This window comes from Mauremys mutica, chromosome 1 (assembly GCF_020497125.1).
Source record: "Mauremys mutica isolate MM-2020 ecotype Southern chromosome 1, ASM2049712v1, whole genome shotgun sequence".
Classification (NCBI taxonomy): Eukaryota; Metazoa; Chordata; order Testudines; family Geoemydidae; genus Mauremys; species Mauremys mutica.
Window position 1 is genome coordinate 199,859,339 of NC_059072.1, and position 24,782 is coordinate 199,884,120.

Below are 24,782 nucleotides of genomic sequence, written 5' to 3' on the forward strand. Positions count from 1 at the left end.
AATTTTGTTTGCCTCATATTGTATCTCATATATATCTGTCAGTCTTCAATCTAGTTTTTCCAATTGTTCAAGTCTAAATTTCAGCTCTTTCTACATTCATCTATCACTTCTTTTCAAGACATTTCTCTTCTTTTGTGCCCTGCTTTGCTTGTTTCACTTACTACCTACCCTCACTTTCTCTCTAGTATTCTCTCTGCTATTTGGTACAGCTTTATGCATTTCTAAGCATCGATCAGGTTGCTAGTTGTTAGATTTATTTTGTCCATCACTGGTGCATGCAAGGATGGAGTGATAAGCTTGCTCTTCCTGTGAAGTTCCTGAACTTCAAATGACTGAACTCTGCAATGCTTGCAAGCACTGTGCTGCCCCAGTATTCATAATTGTTGATTTTTTTTTAAACGTTTGTAAAATGTGAGTAGGTGAAATGGATTGTTAGTTTGTGTTTTTTGTTCCTTTTACTCTGGTTCTGTCTCTTATCGACTCTGGTCTTGTGTTCTCGCTGGTTGTAGTTTTCTCTTTTCCCCTCTTAGCCATCCACCTCTGGTTCCCTTTTCTTTCTACTTCTTTCCTTGCCTTCTGCAAACACTCCCACAAAGTAAACAGTGGAGGGGTGCAGGAGCGGCTCCTCTATTTTGCTGCTCCCTTTCTTCTCAAAGTTTTAAGTGAGTATAAAATTTTCTATGCCACACTGATTCAGTAGTACATCTACGGAGCTAAGACACTGCTGGAAGACTTTGCATAGGAAACTGTTTTAGCATCTGTTGTAAGCTTAAGAAACCAAATCCAGAATGCTTGGGGATGGGAAGAGAGAAATAGAGGCATGGTTTTATCTGCTGCAGAGTACGTGATACTGAAGCAAAAGGTTAAAGTGCTAATCATGTATAGTTGGAAGGGCTTTCGAAGAATTACTGTTATTGACTGAACAGTTAAACATTAAAATCTAAGTTGTATTATGATATCATTGTACTGGTTTGCATCAAGTGCCAGGATTTTAAGCTTCTGAGATATTGAAGGAATTGACACTATTCTTATAGTTAGAAAAACTTTTAACTGCAGTTTAGAAGCAGAATTCAAAGTTAGTCAATGTTTATGGAGTGAGATAAGTGTGGTAGTAACTTTCACAGATAGATTATAGATCAGTTGTCTATCTTATCTTAAGACTAGTCTCTTCCTCTGTCATTTCTTCTCCTGCTTCCTAAATTACAATTAGGTGGGGAATTTGGGTTTCCTGACATTGTTTTCAGTAGTAGTAGTGTGTGTGGTGGTGGGTTGGTTGTTTTTTTTTTTCTTTCTTTTTTCAGTGACAAAAGTGGAGGTAAATGTATGTAGTAGGTTTAGGAGCGAGGAATCAGCAGAAATCAGAAAATCTTAAAGACCACTATCAAATTCAGACAAAAGAAAACTGCTGTTGCAAGTTAATGCCATTCTTTTGGTACTTTTGTATTTTAATGGTTTTGATAAATTTCTGCTGTTGTTTAAGCAGCCTACATTATTCTCCCTTCAGTTCTGTTTTCTTTGCTTTTCTTTTTTTGTCTGGAAAACACAGTGGAATCTAGTAGGACAGGAGGCAGCTTATTCACTATTTTGTGGCTCTGTCACTGGCCATTGTCCTGCTGGCTCAGTTCATGTCACTTTTTGTGTGGAGTAAGAAAAATGCCCATTTAAAAAAAAAAAACTTCACAGACACTCTAGCATTGCTTTAACTTTGAAGAATAAGCAGTATTAAACAAGTGAACATTTTAAGTGGATGCATGGAGTTCCCACCAAATAATCCATTTTTGCCTTGTAATATCCCTTTTGGAGTTGTGTTTACAGTAGTTTAACTTGTACTCTTGTTAGGTTGAATTAACTTGTTTACAGAGTAAGTGCTAAGACTGAGTGCAAAATAGTCTTTTATTTGCATTCTAGTCTGTAGTTTCAATTTTTTTCTTATGTATTTGTAAAATCATGGCAAGATACTATATGAGCATGATGGTGCATCTCAAAGATTCTTGATCAAACAAGATAAAATTAAAATGTCTCCTTGGAGAGAGAGTGCATTTTCATCAGCTGTGGAATTAGATGTCGTATTCTTGCACTTGAATAGGACAGAGATGTTATACCCAGTGGAAGTAACGTTTTGAGCGACTTATTCTGCTGTTGCTAGAATCTTGTCTGTTTGTATGGTTGATTTAACTCTCTTCCTTACTACATCACTCTTCCATTATAAATAAGGGTATTTAGCTTTTGAGGAAATTCTTGTTACAAGAGTGAAATGTAGCTCTTCACTAGTAAAGGCAAACAGGAGAAATGCATGGGATGTTGCAAAAACAGCGTGCATTAGTTTCTCCTCAACTAACAGTTTAATTAATTTTACATCTTAGTTACCCTTATTTTTCACATAGCAATTGACTATATAACTATAAAAAAGTGTGTTTGTAAAACAGAAGAAAGATCTATTATAATATATCTTTGCAGTGAAGATCTTTTTATCTTAACATACTTCCTTTCTGTTTCAGGCATCTATTAGCAAGCTAAAAGTGACTGAACCATGGCTCAGTTTCCAACACCTTTTGGGGGTAAGATTTTTGTTGTTTGTTTTTGTTTTTAAATCAGAAAAATTACATTCATTTCTAAATGCATTCTAGATAGTAATGTCCATGAGACCCATTCACCTAATGTTTAGCCATCTGTTCTTCTGGTACTCTAAGGTGTGATAAAGTGGGTTTTTCATCTTATTATGTTGTATGCGAGCCTCTGTGAGTCTTACCATTTTGCATGAATAGTGTGTACCTCAGTTTCCCTGTGTATTGCTCCAATGCCTAGGTGGTGGGAATAAGAGTGTGTGACTTTTGCTAAGACCCTCAGGAGCAGGTGAGGCAGCTCCAGCTGAATGCATGTAAGCAATGAACGGTGCCCTTCTTAACACGAGACCCAGAAGGGGGATGTGACCAGGTGACCCTTTGCCTGGGAAGGGAGACAAAGACCAGGAGGAGGGGCAACGGGCATGTCGGAGATCAGCCAGGTAGTCTGTGGTTGGGGACTCAGAGGGGGGATGGACTTCAAGTAGGAAAGGAATCAGGCAGGGTTGGAAAAGAACTGTCCCTAGGGGCAAGAAGCCCTCCATCCTGCCCCCAATCTCATAATGGGAGCAACACTAGATGGGCAGCATGCCAGCTGGAAGATCACATCTGAGTCCTAATAGCCCACACCTGTGGCTTTCAACCTTTTCAGACTATAGTATTGTATCCCTTTCAGGAGTCTGATGTGTCTTGTATACCCCCAATTTTCACCTCACCTAAATACTACTTGCTTACAAAATCAGACATAAATATACAAAAGTGTCACAGCCCACTATTACTGAAAAATTGCTTACTTTCTCATTTTTACCATATACTTATAAAATAAAGTAACTGAAGTATAAATATTGTATTTACATTATTAAATGTAGTATAGAGCAGTATAAACAAGTCATTGTCTGTGTGAAATTTTAGTTTGTACTGACTTAGCTACTGCTTTTTATGTAGCCTGTTGTAAAACTAGGCAAATATCTAGATGAATTCATGTACCCCCTGGAAGACCGCTGTGTGCACCCAGGGGTACACGTACCCCTGGTTGAGAACCACTGGCCCACACCAACACCCCTGTAGTTAAACCTCTGACTGTGGAGCTCAGCTGCATCCCCCCCCTCAGCTTTCATATAGATTGCAAATGGAGGGCACTGAAAACTGTCAACATCAGCTTGCTCCCGCTTCCACCTGTATAAAAACCCATATATCAACCCCTTCCTTCCACTCATGGAACCCTACTCATATGCCAGGCTGAGACCTCCAGGGCTAGCACAGACTGTCTGGCCCACATAGGTCTCATGCAATACAAAAGAGCAGAGCTTCTGGGGAGTCCATCCATGAGCTCTAGGCTACTTTCTTCCCTGAGAGACCTAGAAGGGACCCGTGTGGGGAAGGGGAGACACAAAGCCTAGCCTATTTGAGCACAGGCAAATTGGTAGCCATTTGAAATATATTTTTGGATCAAACTCTGAGCCCAATTACACTTCCCTCTCTGAAGCAAGATTATGGGGACAAACTCCCAAAGGGGAAATAAATGAATAATAAAATCAGTGCTTGGTTCCCCTGCTCACCTTCGCAGACCTGTGCAGAAAAATCAGATCATGGACAAATGTTGATTTTTCTAGGCATGTATTACGCCCCTCTCTATCTCCAAAAACGGAAGTTCTTCCTTCTTTGAGATGGAAGGCCTGCAGTCTAGATCAGACAGAGACTCAAATAACAAAATAATAATTATTAAAACCCCACAATAATATATCATAGGCCAGGGGTCGGCAATCTTTCAGAAGTGGTGTGCTGAGTCTTCATTTATTCACTCTTAATTTAAGGTTCTACATGCCAGTAATACATTTTAACGTTTTTAGGTCTCTTTCTATAAGTCTATAATATATAACTAAACTATTGTTGTATGTAAAGTAAATAAGGTTTTAAAAATGTTTAAGAAGCTTAATTTAAAATTAAATTAAAATGCAGAGACCCCTGGACCAGTGACCAGGATCTGGGCAGTGTGAGTGCCACTGAAAATCAGCTTGCGTGCCGCTTTTGGCACGCATGCCATAGGTTGCCTATCCCTGGCATAGGCTTTTTCAGACAAGAGTGCTGAGCGCTGAAAATATGCTTAGGAGGCCTACAGCCACCCAAGGTGAGCTATAGTGATGTGTCCCTCCTCATGGACCCTGGGAAGGTTTAATGGAGGGGTAGAAATGTCCTGAGCATTGCAGTGCTTACTTCTGTCAAAGTCCCTAATGGTTCTTCTTCTCTCAAAGTTTTCTTTCCTTTCATCTTGTATTGTGTTTTACTCATTCTTTGCTTTCTTCTTAGGGTATTGTCTGTACCCTACAGCAACACAGTTACAGTGCTGCAGCTGTGCCTTTGTAGCACCATTGTGTAGATGGTTCTTACAGCGACAGAAGGGATTTTTCTGACAACGTAGTTAATCCACCTATTTGAGGGATGGTGTGATAGGTTGATGGAAGAACTCTTCTGTCAACCTGGCTGCCTCTGCATAGAGGGTTAGGTCAACCTAACTGCATTGCACAGGACACACAATTTTTCACAGCCCTGAGCGAAGTAACTAGGTCAATCTAATTTTTAAGTGTAGACCAGGCCCTAGTGTTTCAGCAAAACTTTTTTCTGTATTTTGAAAGGAGATTAGTCCTTTCCTGCTGAAGAAAAATATATAGAGGCTCAACTTCTATGAGTTCCTACTCTTTTTGGTAGAGTCTTCAATGGCTCAGGGACCATATTCTAAAACTGTTCAAATGGGGTTTCTGAAAAACTGACATGCTTTATGGTTTGGGAGACCTGTGTGGATGATGTCTAGATCTCATTAATCCTACATTTACAGTGTTTGGGCTCAATATTGGAAGCGCTCAGCATGTTACATGTGGGAATTTCATTCACAGAGCAGTTTCTGAATCTTGTTGACTAGTCTTAAACTCTGGACTATACTGCTTTTGTCCTGTCACACAAGATGGATAAACTGTTTTATGAACAAGTTGTGTTTGAAATAATGTTTGGACCATGTTTATATGAAGTTCTTAAATGGGTGTACAGAGTCTTTGAGAATTAGTCATAGTAATTGGGAGTTTTCTTCTCTTGCAGTCTGGTCGTTTCGTCAATTTAATTTTCTATTCCAAAAAATAAGTCTGGAACAGTTTAGTGCTCTTTCACTTTTTGAGGAATGAAACTGAAGGATTATCTTTTAGGGTTTCAGTGTCTGATAACATACCTTAAAAAACCCCAGATTTGTTAAAATCTTTAAAGGACTGGCCCAGGTAAACTTAGGCAATGATGTAGAAATAAAGAACAAGATCTAGACAACTTGTTTTTGCAAGTCTGTATCTTTAATGTCCTATTCAGGAGAACTGTATTTTGTTAGCATTAGATGTTTTTGGTTTCCTGAGATTCTGGCCAGCAATAGTTAGTTATTACTGTTGCAGCAGAGCTAATAAACATTATATGCTCCTGGAAGTGTTGAAAGACAGTGTTGTATTACCGATCCAAAAATTATGAAGAACAACCTTATGTGCAATATTGTGTAATAGTATCTTAAATACTTTCTTAAGTGAGAGATGAGATGTTGTAGTGTTGGCTGTAAGAATAAGGAAAAGTAACGTGGAGGACGAAAGAGAAACATTATGAAGAGAAGAGAAACAAATGCAAAAGTGTTCCGACTAGACAGTGGAAGTAGATTCTGCACATCTGTACTGAAATCTGGAGAAGGCATTCTTAATGTCACTGTATTGGGTTTTTTTGGTTTGTTTTTTTTAAAAGGTAGTTTAATGTGAAACTTATTAAATATTGAACTACAAACTTTACATTTGCTCTGGAGGAGCCTACATGTTGAATTTCTCATTCACTCAGGAGTATAGTGTGGGTGCTCTCTTCCTAACTTGTGCTTTTTTGTGGCCTATTTTATGTCCTCTTGCATGTTCACATCCTTCCTGGATGAACAGGTGGCATTTATTTCTACTTCTGTAATGGTACAAACCCACTTAATGCATGACTCTTCGGTTTAGAAGAAGAGACTGCATCATGTGCTGTGCTGCATGTGCTGTTTGAGTGGGATTAGTTTCTTAAATAAGCAAAACCACATGAACTTTCCATGTTTTCTCTTTCATTAAACAGACATCTTTTAAATGTTGTCATCACAAATTGCATTACATGTTGTGTAGATTATTTATAACCTAAGATATCAATGAGCATAAAATTGCTGAAGCATTCTTCAGGAGTTCATTTCAGTCTTTGGTGGTTTGTTATGGTAACACTGTAGATATGGCTGCCTATTTAAGGATATGTATGAATGCAACTGTAGATTAGTTGGATATGAGATTATTTTTTATCTAGTCTGATACTTAAGTTTTCATAGGCAAATTAATTCTGCTAGTACCACCAAGTCAGAAGGTTAAAATGTTAAAACTTTGTACTCAAGACTTGTAGGGGGGGGAAGTAGTGTATCTTTTATGTACTTATTTCTGACTTCTATATTTTCTTTCTACACAAGGCAACCTGGATATCTGGGCCATAACTGTGGAAGAGAGAGCTAAACATGATCAGCAGTTCCATAGTCTGAAACCAACATCTGGATTTATCACTGGTAATTAGATAGTTTTCACATCCAATTCCATTTAATAATATCTAGAATTCATAGTAAATAAGTATGTACAAAAATTCATGGGAAAAATGCGGGCATGTTTTTATTCATAGTGTATTTCAACTCTCTTGTATCTCTCTCACATCAGTGCCATCTCTTTTTGAATATTGCTGAAAACTTTGTGTCTTCTCCCTGGTTTATACCACTTGATTTTTCTCTTGTCATTCATGCAGTTATACCTGGTTCTCTAAAGCAATGCTACTCTATCTTGTAGAACTGCTTGTTACTTCACAATAATCATTGTCATAGAATCAGAACCACAGAATCATAGTGGGATGACTTGATGTTACTTAAATTTGATGACTGGCACCATTGCGATACATTGTCATGTTGATTTATCAATATACGCAAAAGACAGTCTAATTGTAAGTTGCACCTTTTAAAATAAAATCAGTTTAACAATTTAGTTAAACCAATGCAAACCTCTGTATGGACACCCTTGTATATCCATTTACAAGTGGTTTATATTTGTTTAACTTGTGTGGATTAAGCAATAAATCCACACACATGGCTTGCACAGGTCTTTTAAACCACTGCAGATCAGGCTGAACACCACTGAGTGATATCAAGATCTTATTCTGTGGCTGTTTGGTGGCTCTGTTTGGTTCTCTTTCCTCTCTCGCCGCAGCTACATGTGGGGAAAGAGAATGGAGGATGATATGTCGCCTTCCTTGCTATCTACCTGTTAGAAGGTATCCAAGAGTCTCCGATCAAATCTGTGGTTTTGAGAGCCTCATCTGTGGTTCTAAAGAGCCACATGTGCCTCTCCCGGCATAGGTTGATTATTGCTGCTCCTCATATGACATTGTACAAAATCTTGTATGGTTCTGCCTGTAACTTAATTTTGTAAAAAAATTGATACATAAAACTACCTGTAGTCTTTCTACTCCTTTCCTTCATAGATTATCAAATTTCCTTTTCAGGGACCTAATCCTACTGCACCAAACCCTAATGTGCTGTCTTGTCTTTCCCATCCTTAGGCCTGGTCTACACTGGGGGGGGGGGGGGAGGGTTTCGAACTAAGGTACACAAGTTCAGCTACGCGAATAGCGTAGCTGAACTCGAACTACCTTAGTTCGAACTACTTACCCGTCCTGATGGCGCGGGATCGAAGTCCGCGGCTCCCCCGTCGACCCCGCCACCGCCGTTCGCGGTGACGGAGTTCCGGAGTCGACGGGAGCGCGTTCGGAGTTCGATATATCGCGTCTAGATGAGACGCGATATATCGAACTCCGAAAAGTCGATCGCTACCCGCCGACCCAGGCGGGTAGTATGGACGTACCCTTACTCTTCTACCTTTCCCATTTTCAGTCCAGGTTTGCAAACTGCCTCAAAAATTTTGCTATTGCTTTTCTCAGTGACTATTTAGTCTCAAATGATAACTGAAGAGTCCCTTATTCAATTTGTGCTGACGGTTCTGTATTGTACCTTAAATACCCATGAAAAAATAGAATGTTTTATGTTTGTATTGATGGGAAATAGTATTTCCTGTGGAGAAAGTGTGTGCTTCCTTGATTTCACTGGGCAGATGATTCCAATAAAGAAAGAGCCTTTTAACTTGGATTGGATAGCAGGAACCATATGTTTCCTAGTGTTCATCTCAATAGATTTTTCTGGAAAATATTAATGTCCAGTAACTTTAAATTTGCACCAGTTGCTTCCATTTTAATATTTAAAGCATGGGGTGGATATCTCTCCAATAGATACCCTTGATTCACCAGTACCTAAAATTACATCTGTAGTATTGCTTGTAGATTGCTAAATGATAAACTGAATTTAAATAATATTCTGTAGTATGCTCCATGTTACAATATATGCCTTTTATTGTTGCTCTCTTTTGAATGTTTTGGCTTATAATTTAACTTTTAGCTCTGTCTTCTGGGTATTGTTAGCAGTCCTTTTGAAATGATGCCTTTCTAACTTATTTTACAGGTGATCAAGCTAGAAACTTTTTTTTCCAATCTGGATTACCTCAACCAGTGTTAGCACAAATATGGCAAGTATATTAAAAAAAAAAAACTTCAGTTATATTGGAGCAAGGAATTCAATTACTCACACTTTACATGCTGCTATTTAAAATCACTTGCTTTGCTCAGCCTATAGGCTAAAAGTCAACAAGACAAAAGCCCTTGTTGCTATGATCCGGCTGTGAATATTTTTTTAAAGTTACTAATGCATGCCTCTTGCTGGAGGTAGCCATCTTATTGGAGAGTGACATTTGTAACCAAGTGGTTTGGTAGGAAGTGTAAGAAGAGACCATATAAAATGTTTCCAGCTTTGTTAAACCAATATTAATATAGTCATCAAATGCAACATTTTTTTTAAATACTAAGAAACTAGATATACTAATGGGACTGTTAAACCAGACCTGCACAATTGTCATAACATTTATAATCTGCATAAAATCTACTCTCATCATAGTTCAGTGATAATGGAGTTTAAGGTGGGAGAGGAGGAACAACGATTTTATTATTCCTGGGTGAGTGAAAAGTACAAATTTGCAAAGCTGTGTTAAATTGTTAATAAACCCAGTTGGAAACTGGTACCTAGTTTCTTCATGTAGGGCTTTCAAATTGCTACTGTTCCAAATTATATCAAACTTTGACTCAGAAATGCTAATTTTAATGAAAATCTTGAAGAAAATATATTCTCTTACTACTTGACCTTCCTTCTAAACTGAGCAAAATGAATATGATTTTCCTCTGCACAGTGCTTGGGCGGGGGTGGGGGAGGGAGGATCACTGTGTTGACATGGTATCTACATAGATGAAAGTTAATGTTAACCAATAAATACAATGCGTTGTTTTCCATGGTATTTCCTTATTGTGGCCACTCTTACTTTTATACTAGTAGAAATGTCTCAGTATTCCATTCCCTTAGGGAAAGAGTGGCTCTCAATGAAAAAGGAGCGTTATCGTGCAATAACACCGCTGCTTTGGAAATGAGTATCTGCCCTCTTGCTGCTTTATGAGAAGGCTTGAAAGAGAGGGACCCTGCTACTGTGCATTCAAAAGTTCTCTCATGTGCATTGACCTACTCCTGTTTCAAAGCTGAGTAGATCAAAGTGCACAGGACCAGCTGGTGCGTGGCACTCTAGTGTGCGGTAGATGTACACCTCAGCTTGCTGCGCATTTAGCTGTTCATCTAGACATACCCTGACTCAAAATCTCTTCCCCTCTGAGTTTTATTTAAACTTTTTGTCTCTTGAGAGATGATCATTCCACTAGTTCTGTAGTCATAGAGACTAGACCTGATTTTTGTGACTCAAAAAAAGCAACAAGCAGAAATAAAACGTTAATATATTAAGGCACCTTTCTAAATCATAAGGTAAGGGGGAAATCCTTTTTTGGTCACTTCTTAATTAAGAGGAGTCTGCATTTTAGGTTAGATAGGCCAGATGATCTCAATTTGTTTCTTCCTTGGAATTAGATGCAGTGAATAAGAGGGTGGAATCACAATAGCTAGAGCAAGAATACCACTTGAAGAAAAACTTCCCTCCCCATTAACCTCTTTGGATGAAGCAAAGTAAATATCTGTCTGTAGAGCAGAGATTGGCAACCTTTGGCACATGGCACCCTGGTGAGCAACCTGGTGGGCCGGGCTGGTTTGTTTACCTGCCGTGTCCACAGGTTCGGCCGATCGTGGCTTCCACTGGCCGCGGATCGTGGCTTCCACTGGTCGCGGTTCGCCGCTCCAGGCCAATGGGGGCAGCAGGAAGCAGCATGGGCCGAGGGATGTGCTGGCCACCACTTCCCGCTGCCCCCGTTGGCATGGAGTGGTGAACTGCGGCCAGTGGAAGCTGTGATCAGCCGAACCTGTGGACGCGACAGGTAAACAAACTGGCCTGACCTGCCAGGGGCTTACCCTGGCAAGCTGCGTGGCAAAGGTTGCCGATCCCTGCTGTCTAGCACAGATTACTACAGTCTTACAAAAATAATAGGCGTTAAAAAGGAACTCTAAGTGGCTCTTTCCACAGAAACAGAAACCACACTTATTTCCTTTGTTATCAGTTGAAGCATAATTGTGTGTAACTAGACAACCATTCTCAGCCAAATCTTTGGCCTGTAATGCAGTGGCAAGAAGGCAATTATATTGACAGCCAAAGAATGTCACAATAGTTTGTTCAAAGCAATCTGAGATGTAAAAAAACAAGAAATTGTGACCTCTCCCCCCCATTTGAGGGTAAGATACTCCAAAGGACATCTTTATGTGGTGGATTAAACAATCAGTAGTATAGTTCCCAAAAGGTCTTGTGATAGCATTAAATCTTTGTGCTCATTTATGTGGATCCATTGTCACTTCTTGGTCTGAGAGACTTTCGGCTTCCGTGGAGGAAGTGTGTAAAGCACTTACGTAGGAAAAGCTTCATGAGGTGTCACAAGATCTATTCAGTGGATTCATCTGCCTCAGTCTTTAGCTCAAGTGCTCTGTACACTGTTTCAGACTATAGGTCCAGATCTTTGTATGTGGGAAGAAAGCTATTTACAATCCTTAGTTTTCTATCTGTATTCTCTATTTCCCTGTCTAGTTGGAGTTCACCACTGACAAAACCCCCAGTTTGTTAGGACTGCCACGCTGTCATTTTCTATGAAGTTTATAGAATCTATAAGAAAAATTTAAAACAAAAACAAAAAGCAATTTAAGGCCCCCAGTTCTGCAAATGTTTAATTACATGTGCATCTTTACTTGCCTAATTATTTCCAAGGCCTTCAGTAGGGCTACTTGCTTGAGGTAAAGTTTTACATATGATAGTGTTGGCAGGATTGGGGCCTAACTCACTAACTTGTTAGATTCATGGCTCCAAAAACCAAGTCTGATGTAATGCCAAGTCACATCTGCTTTTATAGATTCTTTTGTTAGTTATGGAAGCACTTATCTGGGGAAGTACAGCTGTGAGGCAGGAATTGCAGAGGGTTTGGCCTTGTTGACTGATAGTTCAGACAGCCTTCAGATCTGTTACAGGAGGAGTATTGCATTTTAGAATTGTCAAAGATACATCATCTCATAATTTTAAAAAGAAAATTTGGCTTGCATATTTTTAAAAATATCCAAGTTTGATTTTAAAAGGTATAGTTCTCTTTTAAATTTGGTGAAAATTGGATTGCTGTTTTGAGTAATGCAAAATCTGTTCTCACTAAAATAGAATGTCAGGAAAAGCCACCTAGTTGAAATGGTGTTTAAATATCTTCTGCCCAACAGAGCTATTTTGAAAATATTTTGAAGTTGCAGTAATCTGTTTTTAGACATGACACTACATGAAGGCTGTATTATAAGATTAAAATAGCAATAATTCAGTTCTTAAGAAAACATCGGTGAGAATGTTGGGAGTTTTGTAGTGCAGCCTGAGGAGCTGCTATGGTTTATCATGACAATTCCTCTGCTGATCTACTTTTTTCAGACTTTGTCGTCTATCAAGCCAGTAATCTATAAAGTGTCTAATAGTCTTGAAATGAGACCGTAATGATTCGGAAGATAAGAACTATTTTTAACTAGGCCATAATCTGGATTTCTTCCAAAACCCACTGCACTATTCCTCCCTCCTGAAATCCTCCACCAAATCTCCTCATCTCTAGCTGAGTTTAAACTAGCACTAGAAATAATCAGTGCAAGCTGCTGCTTATTATATTCAGAGTTCTAGTTCTGCAGCGAACATTAAAATAGTTGGTAGATTTACCCTCTTCTGACACCTGCTTTCCTCCTAATACTCTCAAATTTGTGGAAGCTAGAAGAATGATGAGAAAATGTTATGGTAGGGCAGACCCTGGAATTTTACTATTTAATGTATACAGTAATATAGTGATACTCAAGGCTTAATTCCTGCTGTTGTATTTGAATTTCATGATTTAGGATGAATTTGGGAATTTAAGGCTAGATTTAGTCCAGATCTTCAGTTGCAGTAGAACTTCCTTGCTGGAGTATGTAACATTCTAGAAATAACCTTCAGAAAGATATTTTTGTAGTTTAATAAGCCATGATCTAAGCAACACAAATCCTGCCTGCCCAATCCTTGCCCTCACCATCAATCTCACAGATGGCAACACTGCAGAGATTCCACTGCAAGGAATGGGGAAGATGGTAGTGCTGCTTCTACCAAAGTGTAGGTGAGGAGAGATTCATGTGAAAAGGACCCCTTTTGCACCTAGATTTTGGGGGTCTGATTCAGCCTTTTGCAATTAGCCAAGTAAAAAAATTTACAGTTATGAACACAGGAACGTTTCATAGATATAATAAATCTGTAATCAATTTACTGTCCTACACTGGTTTCCAGCCAGGTCTCAAATAAATGAATTAACATACATTAAGTTCTTCCTAATTTTGTTATAACCGGATACTTTGTGTTTTGTGGAACAGTGAAATGTAGGTGATAGTTACTGTCAGCTACTCACAGCACTCAAGGCATAGCTTTGTATTTCTGCTAGCCCACTGCAGTCATTTAAATGTGTGTAAATACTGCAGCTTTCTAGTTGTTCATTTTCCTGAAATTTGTGTGAAGCAAAACTGTTGAACTACAGCAAATGAGTAGAACAGCAGGAAAGACATTATCTAGAAATGAAAGATTTTATTGACTAAGTGGGTAGATAGGAGTTTTCTCATTCAATGAACATAATTGGAATTGTCGTATCTTGTTTCTGATTATTATTAATTTCACATAGAAGGAAACTATCTAGATTAAAAATGTATTGTCCAAAATGTGGGAAACTACTAATGGAATAATAATTCCACCTAGCTAGATATAATGCTTTCCATTAGTAGATCTCAAAGCGCTTTCAAAGGAGATCATTATCATGTAATGTCTGAATGAACCAGTCATATACCATGTGATGATACTTAATAGTATTCTCATTGTCAGGTGTACGGCAGTAGTTTGTAAATAAAAGTTGATTATGTGATTGTAGAAGCCTTCTGGGCAGAACAAATAAGTGCTGTTACAAAGGCATTTGCTTAAATATTTTAGCCCCCGCTATTGTACCACTATATCCTAGCATCAGAAATCACTTAATTGCTTGATCTGACAGTGCCAATTGGATGGGCTCAGCAGAACTGAGTTCTACATATGAAAAGTGAGAGATCTGTTTAATGGGGAAACCACCAATTGCTCAGAGTGTGATCAAAGAAATCTGTCAGAGTAGCTTTCTTCAGGCAGTCTCTTTCTCTGATTTATCTTTATGGTTGACCACCTGAGGACATATATACAAACTTGGTTTGTTTGGTTTTTTTTTTTCTACCGACCAGTTACAACTTGGGGTCTGAATAAAGGATGACTAAACCCTGAAGAAAACTTTAATCAAAATAAACATGCTTTTCCTTTGAGTATTCTTGTCGACTGAGTGGCCTTTTTATTTGCCCTCAAAAGGTCTAGTGTTCTTTTTGTAAACCTAAAATTAACCTAAATATTTGCTACTGCATTCTATCATCTTTAATACTTAGCAATTTATAAGTAAGTTACTACACTTATGGTATTCATGTCTATGCTTCCTTTCACTCAAATGCAAAAGCACTGGAGGGCTAGTTATAGCCGTTAAATCTCTGGATTCCTGGGTAGAAATTCTGACAGATGAGATGCCTTTGACCTCAACTTTAGTGTTTGTGAATATTTCAAAATCACCATGTAACTTAGTATAATTTTGATTTTTTTTTCTAATCAAGAATCCCAGGAGTCAAACATGACTCCTGTAGGTCAGGATCAAGGTGCATTGGTTGAGCTATGTCAGTTTTAAAAAGTAAATACTCACAGTGGTGAGGAAGTGGAGACTTCTAATAAACTGGGGCCTGGTCTACACTAGGATCTTAAATCGAATTTAGCAGCGTTAATTCGAACTAATCGCTCAACCGTCCACACCAGGAAGCCATTTAATTCGAACTAGGGGGCTCCTTAGTTCGAATTTGGTACTCCACCCCGACAGGTGGAGTAACGCTAAATTCGCACTTGCTAGCTCGAATTAGGCTAGGTGTGGATGCAAATCGAACTTAGTAGCTCCGGGAGCTATCCCACAGTGCACCACTCTGTTGACGCTCTGGACAGCAGTCCGAGCTTGGATGTTCTGAGCAGCCACACAGGAAATGACCCGGGAAAATTTGAAATCCTTTTCCTGTCTGGACAGTTAGAATCTCATTTCTTGCTTTGACATCGGGGCGAGCTCCGCGGCACCTGCAACGATGCAGAGCTCTCCAGCAGAGGAGTCAGCCCAATGCAAGAATAGAAAGAGATCCCCAGCATGGACAGACCGGGAAGTCCAGTATCTGATCGCTGTGTGGGGCGAGGAGTCTGTGCTGTCGGAGCTGCGCTCCAACAAGCGTAATGCAAAGACCTTCGAGAAGGTCTCCCAAGCCATGACACAGAAAGGATACAGCCGGGATGCGATGCAGTGCCGCGTGAAAGTCAAGGACCTGAGGCAAGGCTATCAAAAAGTCAGAGCGGCAAACGGACGCTCCGGAGCACAGCCCCAGACATGCCGCTTCTACGAGGCACTGCATGCCATTCTCGGTGGGTCTGCCACCACTGTCCCACCAGTGACCGTGGACTCAGAGGATGGCATAGTGAGCCAGGACAGTTCCTACTCGATGTTCGCCGATGGGCAAGACGACGAAGGGTCCGTGGAGGAAGGCGCAGGCGACAGCGAACACAATGCCGCTTTCCCTGACAGCCAGGATCTGTTCCTCACCCTCACAGAGATCCCCTACCAACCCTCACCGGCCGTGAACCCGGACTCAGAGTCAGGGGAAGGATCAGGCGGTAAGTCGTATAAACAAGAAAATATTTATTTGCTCGAAAACATGTATACCAAAAATATAAATTCTATCTATAAATACTATATCTAAAAGTTTTTAAAGGGAAACTAAACGAACAGTAGGTCTACACAGATTGGGATGGAACAATAGTCCTCCATGGACAATTCCACAAATGCTTCAAACAGTTCCTCAAATACCCTCCGCAGGAGGTTTCGAGGAAGAGGTGCCTTATTTGGTCCTCCGGTGAAGCTCACTCTTCCACGCCACGACATCCTCAGATACAGGGGAACCATCGCCTCTACCAGCATGGCCGCGTAGGGTCCCGGTCGGTGAAGTGCTTCCCTTAACATCCTTTCTTTCTGCACTCGAGAGACACGCCTCAGGGTAATCTCGTTACTGAAGTGCTGCATCTAATTAGGGCAATTAGCGAATAGTTACTGTTCTTAATGGTTTACTTATACTTTGCATAACAAAGCCCCGCGCTTAGCAGCCACGTGCTGTAGGCCACACAGGAAAAGCATACATTGATCTTTCCCCTGCAGTGTCGGGAGTGGCTGCAAAAGGGTCATAGTATCTGATTTCCAGATTGCCTTTAGCACGACGGCACAGCTATCCATTAACTGATAAGCATAATGTACTGTAAGGCTTACCAGGACTCTCTGCTAGAGGGATTCTGCTATCTCTCCCGACTTCTCCGCTCTCCTGTGCAATGGCGCAGCCAATCAGAGCGTAGGCCAAAATGTTGTGCTTCTCTGGAGACCACGTGACACTTGTTGTCCGGTACGGTCTTCTTCATAGAAATTGACTAGACGGTGTTCACTGTTCGCCAAAATGTATCTGTACAAGGAAATCACTAACTTTCCCCATCACACAGCTTCGGCTCCTGTCCGGACTGCCCCGGCATCCCCCTCGCAGAGACTGGCAATGATTAGACGGCGAAAGAAGAAGACTAGGGACGACATGTTCGCTGAACTGATGGCCTGCTCCCGAGCAGAGGCTGCAGAGCAGAAACACTGGAGGGAGACCCTATGTGAGCAGCATCGCACACTCATGGAACGTGAGGATAGGTGGCGGCAGGAAGACCAGCAGACCACCCAAACGCTGCTTGGTCTCATGAAGGAACAAACGGACACGCTTCGTCGCCTTGTTGATGTCCTGCAGGACCGCAGGCTGGAGGACAGGGCCCCCCTGCAGTGTCTCTGCAATCGCCCTCCCCAGCCAAGAAGTCCTGGCCCCCCCTCACCCAAAAGTACAAGACGGAGGGGTGGTAGAGGCCGTGAGAACTGTCACTGAACCAGAGCAGAGCGGCTGTGTACCCCGCACTTCTCACGTTAGAAATTTGTAGAAGTGCTTCCCTTATAGGCTCAGCCAGTCCCAAATCCAAGGTTCATCCCCCCACTGTTTATTAGATTAATAAAAGCTGTTTGCTGTTAATCACTGTTTCCGTCATGTCTTTCCTGTCAGAGGATTTTTCGGTGTATGGGGTGGACAGGGGTTTCATACTTGCACGGTATATCCTACAGTACCAGGGTACAGACTTGGGGAAAGGATCAACTGCGGGGCACACACACACTGCAGTCAGTAGGCACCAGGGTCATTCTGTGTTGTGTATGCTGCCCCTGATCATTTCGTAATGTGTATGCTTGTCCAGGGTCCTAGCGCCTGCCACGCCATTACTGTGAAGGCAGGCTGCCCTTACGATGCACTTGCAACGGATCCACGAGCCTATCCGCTGCCCTGAGCCCCAACAAGAGCCCTCATCCACGGACAGATAGTCACCCTTCTCCCACACCCATCACCCCTTCCCACGCAGAAACCCGCAGCCCACTGCCGTCATCCAAACCCCTATGCAAAGAAGGCACCACTCGCCCCTTCCTGCAAACCCTCCCCTTCATGCAGAACCACTGTCATCCGTCCCCCACCCCAGGGACCTATGTAGGAGCAGGAGGATGTCAGTCCTCTATGGAGGAAGCGGTCTGTACGTCAGTGCACACCGTGCCCAGCACAGTATGCGTCCATGTCTCAACACCAGAACAGAAATGCAAAGTAAAAGAAAGATTTATTAATAATGAGTGTAACAATTAATTTGCTTAAAAACGTGCTTTGGAAGTGGGGGAAACTTGGAGAACGCGGCATGTAGCCGCAGATCCAAATCGACACAAACTGACACAGGCCCAGGGTCAGTTTCTCTTGAAAGCAAGTGGAGAGTCATAGGTTACCCTGCTCTCCGAGGAAACTTGCTTTCAAAGCCTCCCGGATACAGAGCGCTTCCCGCTGGGATATTCTCTCGGCACGGGTGTCTGGCTGAGCGTAAACTGCAGCCAGGCGATTTGCCTCAACCTCCCATCCGGACAAAAAGGCCTCGCCCTTGCTCTCACACAGATTGTGCAGCACACAGCATGCAGCAATAACTACGGGGATATTCTTTTCGCTGATGTCCGAGCGAGTGAGTAAGCTCCGCCATCTCCCCTTGAGACGTCCGAAAGCACACTCCACCACCATTCTGCACTTGCTCAGCCGGTAGTTGAAGAGTTCCTTCTCTCTGTCCAGGGCGCCTGTATAGGGCTTCATGAGCCAGGGCATTAGCGGGTAGGCTGGGTCCCCGAGGATCACTGTAGGCATCTGCACATCCCCAACCGTTATTTTGTGGTCCGGGAAGAAAGTACCTGCCTGGAGGAGTCTAAAGAGACCAGAGCTCCTGAACACACGCGCGTCATGAACCTTGCCCGCCCACCCGACGTTGATGTTGGTAAAACGTCCCCTATGGTCCACCAGTCCTTGCAGCACCATGGAAAAGTAGCCCTTTCGGTTAATGTAATCGCTGGCCTGGTGGGCCGGTGCCAGGATAGGGATGTGAGTCCCATCTATAGCCCCACCGCAGTTTGGGAATCCCATCGCGGCGAAGCCATCTATGATGTCCTGGACGTTTCCCAGGGTCACCACCTTTGAGAGCAGTTGCTCAACGATTGCGTGGGCTACTTGCATCACAGCAACCCCCACGGTAGATTTGCCCACGCCAAAGTGGTTCGCTACTGACCGGTAGCTGTCTGGCGTGGCAAGTTTCCAGAGGGCTATGGCCACTCGCTTCTGCACACTCAGGGCTGCTCGCATCCGGGTGTCCTGGCGCTTCAGGGCAGGGGACAGCAAGTCACACAGTTCAAGGAAAGTGCCCTTACGCATCCTGAAGTTTCGCAGCCACTCTGTGTCATCCCAGACCTGCAGCACTATGCGGTCCCACCAGTCCGTGCTTGTTTCCCGGGCCCAGAATCTCCGTTCCACAGCATGAACTTGACCCATTGCCACCATGATCTCCACTGCCCGGCGTACCCTGCTTTCTGAGAGGTCTGCGCCACTCTCCTCACCGCTCTGCCGGAGCCTCCTCGCCCGATTTCTCAGCAGCTGACTGTTGCAGAGGTGGACGATAAGGTGCGAGGAGTTGACAACGGCCATAAGTGCAGCGATGATCGCAGCGGGCTCCATGCTCGCAGTGCTGTGGCGTCCGCGCTGTCACTGACCAGAAAAGTGCGCGAACAGATTTCCCGCCGGCGCTTTCAGGGAGGGAGGGCGTTTGTGAGTGACGGTTGAATGATGACAGTTACCCAAAACCACCCTCGACACATTTTTCCCCCAGCAGGCATTGCGAGCTCTACCCAGCATTCCAATGGGCAGCGGGGACTGCGGGAACTGTGGGATAGCTTCCCACAGTGCACCGCTTCCAAAGTCGACGCTGGCCCCGTGAATGTGGACTCAGAAATTCGAATTAGTGTATTTAGTATGGATACACAAATTCGACTTCATAAGGTCGAATCCACAAATTCGAACTAAGTTGATTCGAAATAGTCTTGTAGTGTAGACAAGGCCTGGGTCTTCCATTACAAGAGCTGGATGATACTGGGGACAGCAAGAGAATTCAATATGTTGTATGATAGCATCTCTCTTGGTGATATCCTCTCCAGCCATTGGGAAATGTCACTCTGATCTTCTTGTCGAAACTTAAACTATACATTTCTTTGACACAGGAATGATATTTTAGTTCAGTACCGCAGTTGTGTGGTAATATGCACAAGGCTGAAGTCTAATTGATAGTAATTTGCTATTTGACCTCTCAGTTGATTAGTGTCCCTACTCTAACTATATGTTTTGAGTTCTTCATATCTGGTTCATCATATAGATTTTGTATTGTATTGTTTTATTTTTTAAGTATTCTGTACAGCATGTGTCTGTCTGGTTGCTTGTGACAAATGTTTCTGTATTCCCAGTAGAGTAGCAAAAGGCAAAAAGTCTTTAGGGAAGTTAATCAAACTCTTGGTATACATACACACCAATATATAGGACTATAGGGAGACATTGCACTTGGTAGCTGGCAGAAAATGGACAGCCCTAATGAATTAGGCTATGTAGCAAGTCTACTTTGCTTTTTAACTTTTTCCAGGAACAATTCTGTTCCTTCTAGCAAAAACTCCATCTTTGTTATAATCTATAAAGTTCCCTTCCTGCAGGGCCGCCCAGAGGATTCAGGGGGCCTGGGGCAAAGCGGGGGAGCTGCGGTGCTTGTACTCACCCAGTGGCGGTCCGGGTCTTCGGTGGCGGGGGGCCCTTCAGTCGCTCTGTATCTTCGGGATGCCAAAATGCCACCGAAGACCCAGACCACCGCCGGGCCAGGGCTTGCGGGGCACCTGCGAGGCCTGGGGCAAATTGCCCCACTTGCACCGCCCCCCCCCGCCTCTGGGCAGCCCTGCCTTTCTGTTGCCTATAACTTGGCGGGGGGAGGTTCTCTTGCCTGCAATAAGTTCCCTCAAACCTCTAACATTCTCAGTCTGATATAAGTATCTTGTATTTTAATTCTCTTTGGGCTAGTCTACACTGGCAGGAGCAGCGCTTTAACATGGCTTGTGTAGTCATGGCAGAGCGCACTCCAGAAAACCCACGTCCACGAGTGGCAAAGTGACCAGCGCTGGGAGCCTGGCTGGGAGCCCAGCGCTGGTGCACTGTCTACACTGGTGCTTTACAGCACTGAAACTTGCTGCGCTCAGGGGGGTGTAGACAAGCCCTTTGCTCATACAGCAAGAGATACTGATTTCTTATCTCAATTTCTGGCAGTTCAGTAACTGTTGTTTCAGGGAGGCCTCCATCATGGTGAGGTTGTGGGAGGAGATGCGCTATAGCTTGCCCTCTCAAAAAAAGCATAATTCCTCCGTTAGTCCAGGTTGGTTTTGCTCATCTCATCTCTTCATTCTGACTGTTGGGAACTACTTACTTAGCTGCCATGTCACTGCCACGACAAAGCCTTTATAACTTACAGCTGAAGCTAGATCATACTAGCAACTTTGTAAGTAATGACTGAAACATACATACTCAGTTCTGAGGATACTTCTACTAAGTCTTTAGACATCTCAGCCGGTTAACCAAGCTGATTCGAGACCCAGAGAGCTAGGCAGATCTTATATCCAGCTACTGAACAGCAGGCAACATTCATCTGGAATATTTGAGTGAACTTCCCTGGGCGAGAGGTGAGAGAGGAGGCATCCGGGGGCCAGTCTCTGTAGCAAGTGCTCTTGCCTCTGGAATTCTCTTCCACTAGAAATATGCGTACTAGCTGGGCCACATTCAAGAAGTGCTTCAGTTTCTAACTCTAAATTCCAGAGCACTTAGCATACAGAGATGGCTTTTTCATTCCTCTCTGTAAGTTTGTAATGCCAGATTTTTGACTGGTGCAAATCAGCATTTTTGAGAAAACAGGAAAAAAAGCTTGGTTAGTTTTGAACCAAAACTAAATTAGGTAGTTTTTTCTCATTGTAATGAAAAACAGAAATTTTTGTTCAAGTCAAATAAAATGTTTTGAATGTCAGTTTGAAATGACATCTTTAAAATTTTTGTTTTTAGAGAGGGTTTTCAGCAGAAATTACTTGCCAATTTGACCTGAACTCACAAATAGTTTTGGTGCCCCAAAAAAAGTCATTTTGGGGTGGATTTATCATTTGCAGAGCCAGGCTACATGGAAGATAATGGAGCTAGGCTGATTTGCACTTGCTGAAAATCTGGCCCATAGTGTTATGGAGGACTGGGAGTTTCCCTGTTGTTGGCAAAATATTGCTTGTCATCTCAACAATGTCTAGTATGCTTCGAGAGTACACTTATGGCACTGATATAGCAACAAATTGGCTTCAGGTTCTGTCTTACAAATTTTCCCAGCTTTGCCTCTAGTCATGTGGGCAAAGTGTTTACCTGTTCAGTTATTGAACTTCATTAATTATTGCCAATCCAGGAAGGTCCCTTTGATGACCCTTAATTTACTTACATAAATACTTGGTGCTGATTTAATTGGAAATAAACTCAGAGTTTAACTAGACTGCCTAGCCTCTCAGCTGGGCATCTGATCACAGTATTGTGTTGCCCCTTTCATGGCCTATAATCAAAATATAGATATTTTATTTTTAGTTTGAAATAATCCTAAAATTTTGTACTGGAGTTAGGATAATTTTTATTCTCTCCAAGGAAAGCAACATAATGCAGTTCTTAATTTATAATTGCTTAAATCATTAACATGCGTTCACTTTTTTTATTTTGGTTCCCAGTTACAGGAACTAGTGTTGTCCCTCTTCATCCTCTCCCGCCCTCCCCACCCCCTGCTGCGCACTGTTTTCTTAAACAGTCCACTTTTTGTTTCTTCATTTGATGTACTGTAAAGTCAGAGACTACTCTACATGAAAGCCTATTCAAAAACTGGCCTCAGTGTTTTATACTTGAACGCTATTGTCTAACTGAAAAACTCATTTGTATACTCAGCTGTAATGGTGTTTAGTACAGAGCATGCATTTAAAGAGCAATTTATTATAGGACTAGCTGAAGTACAAATTTGTTGACTAAGTCATTTGGATCCCTGTGGTGCTGTGTGCAGTACCATGTCGCTTTAATTTGTGCAATTTAGCAGAGTTTCTGTAGAATTACACTCATCCTTTTCTTTCAGCTTACCATACTATAGCTCCCTTATGGAGTGAAACATAACTTAGAAAATCACAATTTCATCATTCCAAGGAAGAAATTGAGAAGTTTTCAGTTTATTCTTTAAATGGTGGCTTAGTAATTCTGGTTCTGCTCTGCAGAATTCCTCTTTAAATGGGAATCAGATGATTCTTGAGTTTCTTGGTATGTGTGGGGTTTTTTTCTTTGCTTATGGGAGACTTCACAAGGTCGTAATTTAAAAACATAATTGTAAATCCTGCTTATTTGTAGGGCACTGGCTGACATGAACAACGATGGGAGGATGGATCAGATGGAGTTTTCTATTGCTATGAAACTTATCAAACTAAAACTACAAGGTTATCAGCTCCCCTCTGCACTCCCTTCTGCCATGAAGCAGCCTCCCATTGCTATTCCTGGTGCACCAGGGTTTGGTAAGAGCAGAATTTGTTTCTAGTTCAGTGGTATGATAGCCTCTATAAAAGATTTGTTTGGGTGGTTTATATTTTGATTTATTTCAGTTTCTAAAATTGGAAAAGGTACTGCTTTACAATCAAAATGATATATAGTTGAAAAACAGCCTAATGAAGGTGGCTCCTTAGCATCCAGGCATAATCAATAACAAGTCAGTTTCCTACTCCATTTCAGACCCTACTCCTCTCCCTCTGTACTCTCACCATCACCAAATATTAGGAAAAGCAGATGGGCCTTGCACCATGCTGTAAAAATCAACAGAGCTGGGCTGTTTGAGACCAAGAGGAGTGAGTGAATTCTGAAGTTGGGGGCCCTCAATGAGACTACCTTGCTGGCAGTTTTCATAGGTCTTCATTAATGGGTTCCAGCTCTAACACCTCTGCCACAGTTACAATCAGCAATCTTGATTTAACTTAACCAAAATAGTGTGGGAGCAGTCCACACCTGTTGGCCTATGCAAAGAGTGGCATTAATAATAGCCAGACTGGCTACTGCTTCTCTTGTTCTTGTAACTGGTATGGCTGAAGTGGTCATGATGCCAAAGATAGGATTGAAATAAATGGCATAAAATAAATGGGTGGGTCAAAGCCTGGGACCTCATGCTTACCATGTTGAGTTTCTTCTGCATTCTGGTGTTGAGAGCCACTTTACATGTAACCTTTAGTTTGCAACATCTCATCATCAGATGCCTGGTAATTGTGATCACCATAAAGAGTGAATTAAATAAATAATGTACAGGAGCTCCGTTCCGGAACGCCTTGCGTAAGTCGAGTTTTGCATAAGTCAGGAACGTATCTGACAATTATGCCCCCCCTCCCCCCAAAAAAGGGGGGGAAGGCACTTATGGAACTTTTTCCATAAGTCGGGTTTGCGCAGCCCGAGGAGTGTCTGTATTTGGTAAGTGTTGCAACAAAACTCTCACCCTTTTAAAGCCTGTATATTTGCTAATTCATTATTCCCTCTCTCCCTCCCACCAAACTTTTGCTGTTTGGTTTCTAAAACTTCATCTGGGGCCATAATGATTGAGTGAAGTTAGAAATAATTAGATTTTCTTCTCCTAGCCCACTGTAGACATGCTCCCAGCTGCGTGCACGTAACCTCACCTCTTTCCCCAGTGGAATCACTGAATCTCCTTGACCTCCACTTTTCATCTGTGCAGCTGTGCTCATACCTAAAATCTCTTATTACTGTGCTTTATCCTATTAGCTTTGCATTGTTTTGTTTTGGCAGAAGGCTGCGAGCAGTTTTCCTGAAACTCATTCTTTTTGGACGGAGGCTAAATGTAGATTTTCAGTTCTCTACCCACCAGTGTTTGACAGTACTGCTCTTCATCTAGCACACAGTGAACAATTTTCTAAAGCAAATTCTTATATTTCTTTGGTTAGCTCTGCAGTCACATAATCCTATAATATACA

General features: G+C 42.1%; 1 protein-coding gene across 4 annotated transcripts in view; it reads left to right on the forward strand.

The window, feature by feature from the left end:
* Window positions 1-24,782, forward strand: part of ITSN1 (intersectin 1) — a 195,930-nt gene that overhangs the window by 41,927 nt on the left and 129,221 nt on the right. For all 4 annotated transcript variants that reach the window (XM_045002376.1, XM_045002377.1, XM_045002374.1 and 1 more), the window contains 4 exons: window positions 2,499-2,558; window positions 7,054-7,146; window positions 9,136-9,199; window positions 23,167-23,327. In XM_045002376.1, coding sequence (XP_044858311.1) covers window positions 2,531-2,558; window positions 7,054-7,146; window positions 9,136-9,199; window positions 23,167-23,327 — 346 coding nt within the window. In that variant the 5' untranslated portion in view covers window positions 2,499-2,530. The remainder of the gene's footprint in view (window positions 1-2,498; window positions 2,559-7,053; window positions 7,147-9,135; window positions 9,200-23,166; window positions 23,328-24,782) is intronic.